At 32.5% G+C, this 13,925-nt stretch overlaps 2 protein-coding genes across 6 annotated transcripts in view; one reads left to right on the top strand and one right to left on the bottom strand.

Moving 5' to 3' along the window:
• MACC1 (MET transcriptional regulator MACC1) overlaps positions 1–13,925 on the bottom strand; it is a 486,000-nt gene that overhangs the window by 317,399 nt on the left and 154,676 nt on the right. For all 3 annotated transcript variants that reach the window (XM_072964885.1, XM_072964883.1, XM_072964884.1), the window contains exon 3: positions 8,214–8,351. The gene's annotated coding sequence lies outside the window, so the exon portion shown is untranslated. The remainder of the gene's footprint in view (positions 1–8,213; positions 8,352–13,925) is intronic.
• Positions 1–13,925, top strand: part of ITGB8 (integrin subunit beta 8) — an 82,131-nt gene that overhangs the window by 40,152 nt on the left and 28,054 nt on the right. For all 3 annotated transcript variants that reach the window (XM_072964886.1, XM_006211711.4, XM_072964888.1), the window contains 3 exons: positions 6,169–6,415; positions 7,777–7,942; positions 8,663–8,821. In XM_072964886.1, coding sequence (XP_072820987.1) covers positions 6,169–6,415; positions 7,777–7,942; positions 8,663–8,821 — 572 coding nt within the window. The remainder of the gene's footprint in view (positions 1–6,168; positions 6,416–7,776; positions 7,943–8,662; positions 8,822–13,925) is intronic.

Here is a 13,925-nt window from a genome sequence, read left to right as displayed (position 1 = left end):
AAAATATTTTCAAAGTTTAGAAATTAATCATATTTTAGACAGGAAAACTGAATTCCAAAAAGTGAAATTTTTATAGGACAAGATCTATGAATACTCCAATAAAATTTGAAATGAATACAAGAGGATAAACAAATATTAATAGAGAAACTAAGAAAAGCTTCTCCTAAATAAATTATATCTCCAAGGACTAATCAAAACTCTAGTCATAGACTATTTAATAATAACAACAATAATAACAACACACATAAAAATATATGGGATGTGTCTGAAGTTACTCTCAGGAAACTTCAAAACTTTAAATACTTTTATTATTACAGAAGAATGAACAAAAATTAATTAAGCATCCACAACAAACAAGATAAATGTAAGGAAAACAAGAGGAAGGAATTCATAAGTTCAGAAAAAACAAAATTAATGAAACTCAGAATAGAAATGTAAAAGTAAAATGAACACATAAATCTAAGAGCTAATTCTTTGTAAAGTCCTAAAATAGATAAATTGTAGGCAAAGCTACTTAAGAGGACAAAAAGCAAATGATCTAATTGTATAGACTATAACCAGAGAAACAAATATTGGGAAAAAAAGACTTTAAGAAAATATTACACACAAAAAAATATGGTAAAATGTAAAAATTTTCCTAATTTCCTAGGAAAATATACATGACTAAAATTGAATCAAGAAGAGGGAGACCCTAAACTAATAAAGATATAAAAAGTTAAGAAAACTGTAAAAGAAACATGCCCTAAAAACAATAGGTCTAAATGTTGTCATGGGAAGAAATGATTTCATATTCACCCAAACATTCAAGGAACACATTATCCCTATGTGACATAAACTCTTCCATGATTTAGAGAAAGCCTAAAAGCTACTAATTTTTATACAGTTTTCATAACTCTAGTATCAAATCCCTAATAACATTTTAAGAAGTCAAATTAAACTGCATATGATAATAAGAACAATGTCACCATACAACTGGATTTAACCTAGAAAATCAAGGGTAGTTGATTATTTTAAAATTAATGTATTTTTATCATCTCAGTTTGCCAAAAGAAGAAGAATATATATTGTTATTTCAATAGATCCTGAAATCATACAATAAAATTTAGTGTCCATTCCTGCCCAAACCAAAATTGAGGAATACTTCCTTATATATTAAAATCCTTCTGAAAAGTTTTACATTAAGACAATTAGACAAGGAAACCAAATATGAGTTGTAAACATTTTGAAAAGATAAAGCATAATTATCATTATATGTCTACCTGGAAAATACAAGCAAATCAAGTAAAACTAACTATTAAAATTAAAAATAAAAAGCCAAAGCAGGATGTTTTTAAAATATTGAAAAATCACTTAATTTCCTGTGGAGTAATAAAATTAACTTAAAAAGCAATCATTTCAAAGCAGCAGCCCAAAATGTAAACTGTCTAGAGACAAACTTTCTAAAAAATATGTAGGATCCTATGGTCTATTTGCTATTATCTCTGTCTGCACTGTAGAATTATGAGAAATTCCTTATGATATAAAAGTCCTTTCCACCCTGACACCTATAAGAGTTGAGGGTTTGACATAATATCTAAGTGTAAAATACATTTATTCCCTAATACTGATTTGTTTCCTTTTTTTAAATTTAAAGAGAAATAGGAAGGTGATAGAATTTGAAAGTAAAGTGATCTAGTAGCTAAAGGTAAGACTTGATTTGAACTTGGGTTTCAATTCGGTTCTGAATGCTGTATTCTGTCTAAGAGGCTCTCTGGTGTTTGTATGCTTTTTTTTTTTTTAACTAGGTCTTTTTATTATTTTGTTTTTATTTTTTATGTTTTAATGGAGGTACTGGGGATTGAACCCAGGACCTCATGTATGCTAAGCATGTGCTCTACCACTGAGCTACTACCCTTCCTCCAATTTTGACTTATTAGATTTATTTATAGATATACTTTTTTCTTATCTGATAAAAATTCATGACTTCCATGTCGTATCTATTAAGAATTTTTTTAATTTTATGGACATTTCTATTACATCATAAACTGACTAAATTATTAAAAGAATGTTAGTAGGACTATATAAAAACATATATATATAATATAAATTGAACATTTCAAATGAGAATTTCAAATGACATTTTCCTTCACTTTTTACTTCTTAAACTGTCCTTTTTCCTTATTTTTACCTATCAATCTTACGGAAAATCAATAACAGAAATAGTCTAATGATCCTAGTTGATGTTACCTAAAAACACTGAAATGAAATCTTTGGGAAGGTAGGGGAAAGAAGAGAATTCTTGATTTCTACTTCAGAAGTAATACAGTGCATATGGCAAGGATTAGTATAATCTATACTTCACTAATTCAAGAAAATGTTTCATACTTGGTTCATTTTAATACTGTAATAAGTTCTTTAATTCAGTATAGCTTAATTTAAAATCTAAGATTTTTCAGGTATTCTTCTGAAATTCAAAACTTTAAAAAAAGTAAAAGTATAGAATCATGCATTTTCCCCCTCAACACCCAGAACATATCCTCCATTTCACCCTCACAGAAATTCAGAAATGTGCTGGAATCTGTACTTTACTGTATCAAACCAGTCTCATTCTTGGGCCTTCTCCTTTCCCTGCCCAAGTATAATGGACAGAAATTGGCAGCTGTTTCTTCCTGCTACAGTTCTCCATATTTTCTTATGGTTTTTCAGTTTCATCCTATGCAGAATATTTTTAGTTATTTTTCCTTAATATCCAGTCATGCTTGTTTCAGCCAGTTCTTCAGAGATGCTCACACAGTTATTTGAGTGATTTAAAACTCATTCTAACAACTTTAGTTCTTTGGTCTATTCAAACCAATATTGGCAATAGCGCTAAGTAGGTCTCAACTTTCTTCCAAGTCCTCTTTCTTATTCTGTCACAAACTCTTTTCTTGCCTTTGAAGTTAATTAAGTGGAAATAGGATTTGAGTCATTAGAATCTCAAAATACGAGGATGAAGCTTCCCTACAGGTTAACATAAGCAGTGGCATAAATATTTTGGGATCAGATGATACTCTTTTCATTTTAAGGAGAGAAACTATTTAAGCTCTCCCTATACTATGGGAAAGAAGTTATAGATACCAGCTTCTTACTGTGATAACTATGTGGCCCTTTTGAAATGCTATATCAAAATATACTTCACTTCAAATATAGTTAAAAGAGCATTTACAAGTGGCTATGCATGTACCAAACCCAGAGGCATCAGAGATGAAAAAAGAGTTCTTACCATAATGTTGCTTAGAATCTAGTAATAGTAATGGTAATAGTTACTAATGTCTATATATTTACACCAAATACTATGGTAAATATTTTATACAGATCACTTCACTTAATAGCTTTTACCCAGGAAAAGAATACACCCTCACATAGCTCCTCTCTCAGAGTAGCATTTAAGATATTGCTACTGGCATTAATAATATCACAATGGTGACAGCCACAATGTCTTATTTTTAGATGTGTTTCTTTCTCATTCAATATATTCAAAACCTTTTTTAATGTCATCTTCCCTTTGAGCCCAGTGTTGGTGGCTCCTCAGTATGAACTGAATGGGGATTTGACCTTGGTAAACAGTATCCACGTTCCCATGAAAAGGTATTTCTACTGTTTTCCAAAACAGAGTTTCTCCTATATATATATATATATATATATATATATATATACACATACACACACACATATGTATCCAATACAAAGCCAACTTGAGAGCTTATTGTGGGAATTGTTCCAAGCTCATAGGCAAAATGTGGTAGTTCACACTTGGCCTCTTCAGTTTCCTCCCTAACAAGCAAAGCAGAGTGGGGATTGGGGTCAGTATGTAGTATTGCACGCCTTGAACTGACTACCTAAAGCTAGAATCTTACAGGAAAATCAAGTGCCTTGTAGTTTAAAAGTAATGATTATTGTTCTCTCCAGCAATGACCAAAAGGCCTGTGTATAGAAAGATTCTCTTTTCTCCTTCAGTGAAAACTAGTTTTACTGAGGCATCATCAGCCCATGCTGAGGTCTTCTACTGACCCAGGTACTTGTGCTAATGTTGGGTACGTGGGCTAGCGCCAGCAACAATGTAATCCAAAATCAAGCTACAGCAGCCTGCACTCTCTAACACTGACTATTTGGCAAGGCTTCCTAACAGTCCTCTTTTTTGCTGAGGCCAGTGAGACTAGGATTTGCTTGCTAGGTTATAAGCAGCTGATATGTGCTGAAGGCCCCAGTGTGGCAAGTATTTGGTTGGAACTCCTTGAATAGTTTAGGCCTCCAAGGACTGTGCTTTTGTTGTTATATAGACTCTACCTGTTGCCTACAACAACCAGCCAACAATCTAACAACTCACATAATATGCTGAATATCTTGTACATTTTTCAATAACTCTACAAAAAAACAGACAGCCATTCATCTTTAAACAGAGCCATCATAAACTGCAATGATCCATCAAGATGAAAATATCAGGTGGCCAGTGCCTAAGGCCCTCAGCTATACGTCCAAGTCAACAGTTAAAAACAACTATACAATTTGTAAATAAAAAAGTAAATGAATAAATAAATAAATGCTGACCCATGCATTAAAATTCAAACTCTTCCACATAAACCACATCCCCCGATATGCTCCATTTCTATTTCTCATTGATTCAGCCTTGTCTATCAGATTCTATCACTCTCCTGAATTAAATTTCTCTACCCAAACTGCAGGATACATCCACACGGGCAGAGATCTAGAAAGCAGAGCTGAATATATGCTCTCTAGAGGCAGCCCAGCTCCTTAAAAAAGGAGTGAAAGAGTTGACCGGGCTGGACTATACATGCCCAATTTCTCCTCCCAAACTCCTGGGTTGAAAAACTAAGAGTGTTATAGAAAAGAAGTTTCTTACGTATAAAGGCAAATTAGGAATAAGTAAATAGCCCATTTTCCCCATAATTATTATCATAAACCAAAAAAAAAATACCATTTTGAATATATTCCATAATCTGGCTGAAAAACATCTGACTTGTGAAATAATTTAAAAGAAAATGTTGATATTTTAAAGCACATTAAGACTAAAAATATGATTTGATAAGTTATAGGATTCCTTTCATAAGTAGATTAGGCTACCAATTATGAGTACGAATTGGTATTTATTAAAATTTTTTCCACTCAAAATATTCCCCATGAAGAAATAATTAATGACTTACAAAGCATTTGCTTTATTGTTTAAAAAAATAGAATTCTCAAATTGCCTGTATTTAAATTGACAACTTTTCACCATGTATTTTAAAAAGTTAAATTGAGAACTACTAACTCTGTAGGGTGCCATATCCTGTATACAGGGATACAAACAAATCCTTGTATAAAATGATAATGGACAGAGAACTAAATAAAACTATATTGCAAAGACAGTTGTCTTTTGGAGGCTCCAACAATTCTCCTTATGGTGACCCTCTCTTCTTACCTAGTTTCTTTGCCTTTGTGAACCCTCTTCAACATGTTTATCAAGCACCCATCATACACTGGACAGATGTCGACCCCTACATTGCCTAGGTCCTCAATGTGGCACCGCTAGTTACCATTCTTTAGACCATTGTCTCATTCCTTCTCACAACTAACTGTTGGGAAGAATCTTATGAAATGATTCACGATGAGGTAGTACTAATTTTGAGTAACTTCGTGCACTTCTCAGTACCAGAGTTTTCACATCTCATATGTAAATATATTTCACCCAAAAGAAACAGTTTACACCTGCATCCAATGAGTTAATTTTTCTTAAGGAATCTTTCTAGTTGTCTTCAAATCTAAATGTCACCTTCAAACAAACACAGCCACCTACTCTCTCTTACAATAGAATGCTGCTTGCTGTTTTGTACTATGCTTTTCTAGGCACTAGAAATACAGCTTCATGTGGTGATAAATATATTCCCTATTACCTTTATATTGAGCTGGTCTATTTGCTATTACCTCTGTCTGTCCTATAGAATTATGAGAAATACATTATAAAAGGGGGAGACTAATAAATTGGTATGGTTTTCAAATTGTCTTCAAATTATTCCAGAATATTCCTAATTTCATTCATTATGCACAAAGTTGTAATAATTATTCTATAGCTAAAATATGACTGATTTATTGATAGCTTTCCTGAGATGTTTAAAATAAATGCTAAATGATATTTGCTTTTCTTTGAACTAGGAGCTGCAGCTAATTTTATGTTGAAAATCCATCCTCTGAAGAAATATCCTGTGGATCTTTATTATCTAGTTGATGTCTCAGCATCGATGCACAATAATATTGAGAAATTAAATTCGGTTGGAAATGATTTATCTAGAAAAATGGCATTTTTCTCCCATGACTTCCGCCTTGGATTTGGCTCATATGTTGATAAAACTGTTTCACCATACATTAGTATTCATCCAGAAAGAATTCATAATCAATGCAGGTATCTAATGTTTGATGTGGATTTCATAATGCTAAACAAGCTTTTTCTTATCAAATCACATTTTCTTTTTTTTATCAAGGACTTACTAAATTTCATATTTTTGTTTTAATTAAATGAGAAATGAAAATATTTAGAGAGGTAGTATCTGAAAACTTTTAAGATTAAAAGGGGGCTTTTTACTTTATATTTTTTTCAAATATCATTCACTTAATTTTTATTACAAAAAGCACAAATCTTATTGGTAGTTTTAGATAAACCTCCAATAATCAAGCTACCCTGTATATAAATACCTCTGAAAATTCTGTACTTCTCTTTTTGATTGCTCCAAATTTGCTGAATTAAGGTTTATCAAATTTAAAGCACTTATTCTGCTGGTATTGCATCTATCTTTCCATTACTGTTTTGTGAATGTGTTTATAATTATGTTGCTTATGATGCAATTTCAAAGAAAGCTCAGCTAGCACAGAGAAGATAGGTAGATCAAAAGATTAGAAATGTCTGCTAGAAAGAGTCCTTTTTCTTATCATCTTGGAAGGCTGATTCTAAATAGCATATGCCCTACTATGAAAGGAAAACTGACTTTAAAATACAAATTTCTCACACAATACTCTAATTAGCAGTTGAATTTTTGGAGAGAAATATGTGTTCAGTTCTTTCTTAATAAAACATTTCATTTTAACATCTTCTTTCCTACTGGCATAAATTACCCAGATTACTCTACAGTATACACTCTAATTTACTGAAACAACTCTATAACTTGCTATAGTGGAATAAGACTGATAAATCTCCACGTGGAGCTTCATGCATCTGCTCCCTGAATGCAGATGAACCTGAGGAATGATCCTCACTTTTGGAACTCTCAAAATAATTTTAATGAGTTTTGATTTTTCATCAATAATTCCACACCAAGCATTGCTTTTAAAATGAGCACAATATCTTAAAATATCTAACAATAGTATAATATTTTAACAGAATTCCTAAAAACATTTCCCAAAAACTTTTTCAGCTGCTCCATGAACAAATGTAATAGGAAATCATTGCAAATTCTTACCTCCTCTTAAAAACTAATACTGCATATCAACAGAATAAAAGCTCTAAGTGTCCTATACTAAAGAAACATGTTTAAACTTCTTTATGTTTTGAACAACAAGCTGTTATAATCCTAACTGCAAAGAAATATTCACCAATATTGAGCTTTTCTCTGATTTTATAAAATACAGATTTTCTCTAATAAAATTTCCTTGGCAAAAAAAATGTATCCCTTTCTCACATCAATCTCACAATTTTACTGGTGGTACTGTTTTGGATCTTTGAAGGAAATACAGCAAAACAAAATTTGCATTTCTTCTTTATCCATGTAGTGACTACAACTTAGACTGTATGCCTCCTCATGGATATATCCATGTGCTGTCTTTGACGGAGAACATCACTGAGTTTGAAAAAGCAGTTCACAGACAGAAGATCTCTGGAAATATAGATACACCTGAAGGAGGTTTTGATGCCATGCTTCAGGCAGCTGTCTGTGAGGTAAGAAGTTTCACATTATTGAGTGTCTGCTCAGATGCAAAATTCCCCAAGAATTTAGCATTTTTCTCCTTGATTTATGGAGTGAAAACAGAGCACAGAAGAATACATTCTTCTCCTATCTCTTATTCGTCACCAGTGTTACTCATTTTGGTATGTGTTCAGGACAGAGGGGCTAAATTAGGCGAAGGTTATAAATAGGAAAAGATAAAAGGGAAAGAATAATTGAAGCCCTTGGAAAATCCTTTCCAAAAGGACCGCTCTTTTTACTCACCACTCTCCAAGGAAGAACCAGAAATAGCTTGTTGTCCTGCTCACATCATGTTGGGCACTCTGCACTTTGGAAACCTGGCTTGTTTTCCTCTGGGAGAATAGCAGACAACTCTAGGCAGGAGTTAGTGTAGTCAAAAGGCTACAGTAAAAAAGTATACAAAAATGAAAGTTAATATTTGTTAGCTATCTTAATTGTGGTGGTGGTTTCATTGGTGTACACATCTATCAAAATTCATCAAATTGTACATATGAAATACGTGTAGTTTAGTGTACAGGAACCATCCCACAATAAGGGTATTAAAAAAAAGTCAATGCTATTTATCAAAGAGATTAATTTATGTATATCATTCTAGCCTGACAATGTTTGTTAACTCAAATTTAATGTTTACTTAAGATAAAAACCAAAGTAAAGATCTATGTTATAGTAAAAGACCTAATTATGTATTTAAGAGTCATATCGGATGGCGAAAAGAAGCTAAAAGATTGCTGCTGGTGATGACAGATCAGACATCTCATCTTGCTCTTGATAGCAAATTGGCAGGCATAGTGGTGCCAAATGATGGAAACTGTCATCTGAAAAACAACGTCTACGTCAGATCAACAAGCATGGTAATATAGCAATAGCCTCTTAGTTATGAATCTTTTGGTTATAGTATAAATTTAAGTTGGAAATTAACCTATTCTTGTACCAAGAAATTCTCCAAAGGAGCATGATGTGGAGTCAGGATAAGCCATGAGAGAGAAGTTATAAAACAATGGAATCTATAAATTCTGATCAATAAAACATAAGGCTAAAATACTTTGATGATATATAGTAGCTAGCTAACTTTCTGACATTCTGTAAAGCACTGTATAATTTATGATAGAAAAGCTTACTTTTAATGCAAATAAAGGAACTTAGAAGGAAAAAACACATACATATAGATTTGCTTTATATAATTAAACTAGTTCTACACAGTTAGTATTGAAAAACATATTAAGGATTGTTAAAAAGAGTGTATTTGGCCTGAGGAATCCTCACAGTATAATAGGTAGTATCTAGATAGAGACTAGGAAAAAAATGGAGTGAAACAAGACCAGCTTTTAGAATTTTATACTTCACTCCTTCTCTCTGAGCTTTATATTTAGGGCCTATTTTTTTTTAAAATCAGTGCATATCCTGATAGCTTCCTGAGGGTTAGTGTCAGCTCTGAATCATATATTTAAATACAGTCTCCTAGAACCATATCCTACCCAGCATTAGCTATTCTACATGTAGAAAATCAACTGCATAAAACATCAATTATTTGTGGCATTGACACCTAGTTATATATGCATGCAAATGTTAGAACAAAAACTTCCAAACTTTCTTAGATCTTGGTAGCTAGTGTCTCAGTAATATTTCCCCCTGGTGCATGTATACAAAACAAATAAAAAACCTGACAGTTCTGTTTATTAAGTAGTTAGGTCCAAATAACATAACTATTTCTGTACTAAGAACTTAGTAACCAGTTAAAAGAAATACACACGAATCATCAAAAATATGTATGCATATTTGTGTTATTCTTAGTAAATAATTTACTAATGGGAATTTCCCAAGCCTTGGAATCAGGTTGGACATATCCACCCTCATTTCCTGTTCCACATGATTTTCTTAGTGCCCCACTTTGAAAAGATAAGATGTTGTCTAAAGGAACAGAGCCAAATGTAATCTTAAAGCTATGAACTGTCTTCAGCTAGTAGTTCATGGGTACCTGACAAATGCTGAGTATCACTGTGTTTCCCTTAAAAATTCAAGATATTTCAAGGCATCCTGGTGAGTATACTGTGGTGCTCTAAGGCACCTCATGCACAGTTTGGGAAATGCAGTATTAGAAGCATATAAATTATGCTAAATTGTGTGTGAGTCCATAAGTGAAATTTAAATAGTTTAATTTAGTTAATCTGAAACACCCTACCGGACTTTCTAAAAGTCTACAGAAGCAACTGTATTACCACATAAAACAAATTCAACCCTTGGTTGGTTTAGATTCTTGAAAGCAGAATCAAAATTTAAAGATCGTAAAAGGTAACTAAAGTTTGAATGTAAAAATTTAGGATTTGGAGTTATTCCATTAGTGTCTTTCCCTTTGCTAATTCTCTTCTACTCAGCCACGTTTCCCTCTGGTAGACCAATCCACTTTAATTTAGTCATTTCTTATCTTTCCTTCTTTCTATTTAATCTCTTTTAATCCGGGATAGAATTCTAATTCATTTACTGGGAGTGGAGAAGACGTGAGGAACTATTCTATTGCGAGACAAGGAGAAGCTTATTTTTTAAGGGAAAAATAATAATCACATTATTCTCAAATTGCACTGCATTCTTCTTTTGAAGTTTTGCCAAGCCACTGAAGTCCTCTCTCCATAACTGTATTTTAGAGTGCTGTTGCTCACCTAGGAAGGATTCCTTAAGGAAAAGAAATGTTTTCATATTTTTAGACATATGCCATGCCATATATATAGCCTTACAGAAATATAACTTATAATTCTGGTGGAATTTTACCCAGTGTTTGGGCTCTTATGACATCAGGAATTTAGACAAACTATCAAGAACTTTATTTGCCTTCTTGAACATTGTTTTACCTACTTAAAAGAATGAACTTCCCACATGTCACTGATATGTACTGAGTAAACCAAGGAGCAGTGTGTTGTTAATACCTTAGAAGAATACTTTTATCTCATTCATGATAGATCTGTGTTTTAAAGGATCCTTTTCCTAAGAAGTCTTGTTCCCCACATTTCTAGGGACACTACCCTAAAAACAAAAGAAGATGAAACATTCTGATTGATCCCTTAATTATGCATTTATATATACAGGATGTGCTACTGCTCCGAAACCTCCTACATCCAAAGTACCCTGAGCTTGACTCTTAGTATATTTACCTGCTCATTTTAAATGACTTCCATTCTTTGCTATTCAGCCACAGGAGAAGAATTTTAAAGGTATAAGTTAGATAAGCAAACACTTAGCTTCCTGGCTTTATCTCCAGCAGCCAATATCAGTAATGTTGAATGGTATCTGAGCTTCTTAGTCCAAGATTCTAGTGCTTTCATTTATAAAATAGAAAAACTGATAAAAGATCTATCACATGTCTAATTTACATGGACCAGAGTTCTACTGATTGTTCACATAGCTATTTAATAAGGGTCAATGTGAACTCCAGAATAATAACTACCAATGTTTTGAGTTTTTATTAACTGAAACCACTTTTGCTACATACACTATCAGTATACTGCAAACATTACACTGTATACAGTATGAAATTTATCTTTACAACTAGGTAAGGTAGTCATAATTCTGTTTCTTTCACAAACAGAAAAACTGGGGTAAGAAGAAATGAAGAAAGGTGACTGAGGACAGACAGCTAAAAAGTTAATAAATGGCTCAATCCAGTTCAACCTTATATTAAAATCTGTATTCTTAGCCACTTTGCCCTAGTGTCTCAAGGGAAAACTAGAAGAATTAGAGCAATGAAGTTCTTGGTGTAACGTGCTCTAACCTGGTTACAGTCTTACTTATAAAAGAAATAAAGCAGATAATTTGGCTTACATAAATTATAAAACAAGATACAATTTTAAACAGTTTCTACTTAAACATTGTTATATTTTATATATGGCCATTGGCAAATAATGTTATCATATTAAATAAATTACATTTTCTACTGCTTTTTTTCCAAATGCCAGAATGAAAAACTCAAGTAGAAATGTAGTTTTTATAATTTACCAGTAATAAATGACAGTTTAAAATAAGGAATTCTTTCTAAAATGGTAGATATTAGTATAAAAATTGTTAATGGTGTAGCAGACAGGTTATTAATACTGAAGATCTAGAATTTCATACTGTCTCCCTACCCAGCTCCTCCAGGGTGATTCCCAACCTTATTTAGAGTCGTCCATTCACCCCACCCTTGGCAGAGGCCAAGATTACCACCAATGTCTCCAATAACAATGAAAGGGAGTCAAGGAGCAAGTATTTGGAAGAGGCACACAGGAATGAACACTTATTAATGGGATTTTTTAATGTTGCTGTGATTCTTAGGCCTGATAGAGAGATGCAAACATACTTCTAACTGTATTTAGTAATTTAGGTTTGGTGTTTCTTTCTCTACTGAGCCTTTTTTTGTGTGTGTGCCTCATCATATTATGGTCAGTGATTCTTCACCTTTCCTATCATTTAACTACTCAGAATTCCTTTACTTATTTAGTCTCCTGGAAATTACTCAGTTGAAATTATAAGAATAGTAACAGTAATTCTAATATGGCTAAACTAAAGCATATAATAAAAATTTTCACCTTATTTCCTGATTCTTATTTTGTTTTTCTCTGCTTAACACTGCATAAAAATTCAACTTTTCAAAATTAATTAAAGAAACAAGATCAATTTAGAGTGTTAGCACCTTTGGGTTTAATGAACATACACAATCAGGAAAGTAAAGGAAATGTGACCTAGACAAAATGTACCCCAAAAGTTTGAAGTCCATGGCCAGTTATTTTTTCTTTTTTAAAAATATTATTACAACTTTTAAAGGTAAAGAGAATTTGAAAGGCAGCAACAGAAAAACAAAGATTCAAATACAAAGGAGTGCCCATAAGACTATCAGCTGATTTTACAGCTGACTTTGTAGGCCAGAAGGGAGTGGCATAATATACTTAAAAGTGTTGAAAGAAAAAAAAAAAAAAACCTACAACATAGTATACTCTATACAGTAAGTTTATCATTTGGAATTGAAGGATAGAGAGCTTCTCAGACAAGCAAAAACTAAGAGTTAATGAATACTAAACTGAACTTACAAGAAATATTAAAGGGTGTTTTTTAAGTGAAAAAAAATGGCTCTGACAAAAAATGAATTATAGGAAGGAGAAAATGCCACTCACTGGTAAAGGAAGATACATAGTAAAGACAGTGGATCAACCACTTAAACAAGCAAGTGCAAAGGTTAAAAGACAAAAATTATAAAATCGACTAACACTACAACAAATATTTAAGGGATAGATGTGAAGATATAAAATATGACTTCAAAAACACAAAATGTGGAGGGGAAAGTAAAAAATGTAGATCTCTTAAATGTATTTGAACTTAAATGACTATAGTTATAAATCAACATATATGAACTCCATGGTAACCACAAATCAAAAAACTACAAACACAAAAATTAGAGAGAAAGGAACACAAACATAACACAAAAGAAAATCATGAAACTACAAGGGAATAGACTAAAAGTAGAAGACAAAACAGAGAAGAACTACAAAAACAACCAGAAAACAAGTAGCAAAATGGCAGTAAGCATATACCCACCAATAATCACTTTAAATGTTAAAGGACTAAATGCTCCAATCAAATGACATTGGGTGGCTAATTGTATGAAAAACAAGACCCATGTACAAGCTTCCTACAAGACACTTACTCGACAGCTAAAGATACACAGACTGAAAGTAAGGGGATGGAAAAAAAATTCCATGCAAATGGAAACAAAAAGAAAGCTGAGGCAGCAGTACTCATATCAGACGAAGTATACTTTAAAATAAAGTCTGTAGCAAAAGACAAAGAAAGGCATTATATAATGATAAACGAATCAATACTAAAGGATGATGTTACACTCGTTAACATATACACGCCCAATACAGCCCAATATAGGAGCTTTATAAATGTAAAGCAAATATTAACAGAAATAAAGGGAGAAATTGACAGTAAAAC

The sequence above is a fragment of the Vicugna pacos genome, chromosome 7 (genome assembly GCF_048564905.1).
Source record: "Vicugna pacos chromosome 7, VicPac4, whole genome shotgun sequence".
NCBI lineage: Eukaryota > Metazoa > Chordata > Mammalia > Artiodactyla > Camelidae > Vicugna > Vicugna pacos.
Note: the sequence above shows the minus strand (reverse complement) of the source record. Positions and strands in the feature narration are given on the sequence as shown.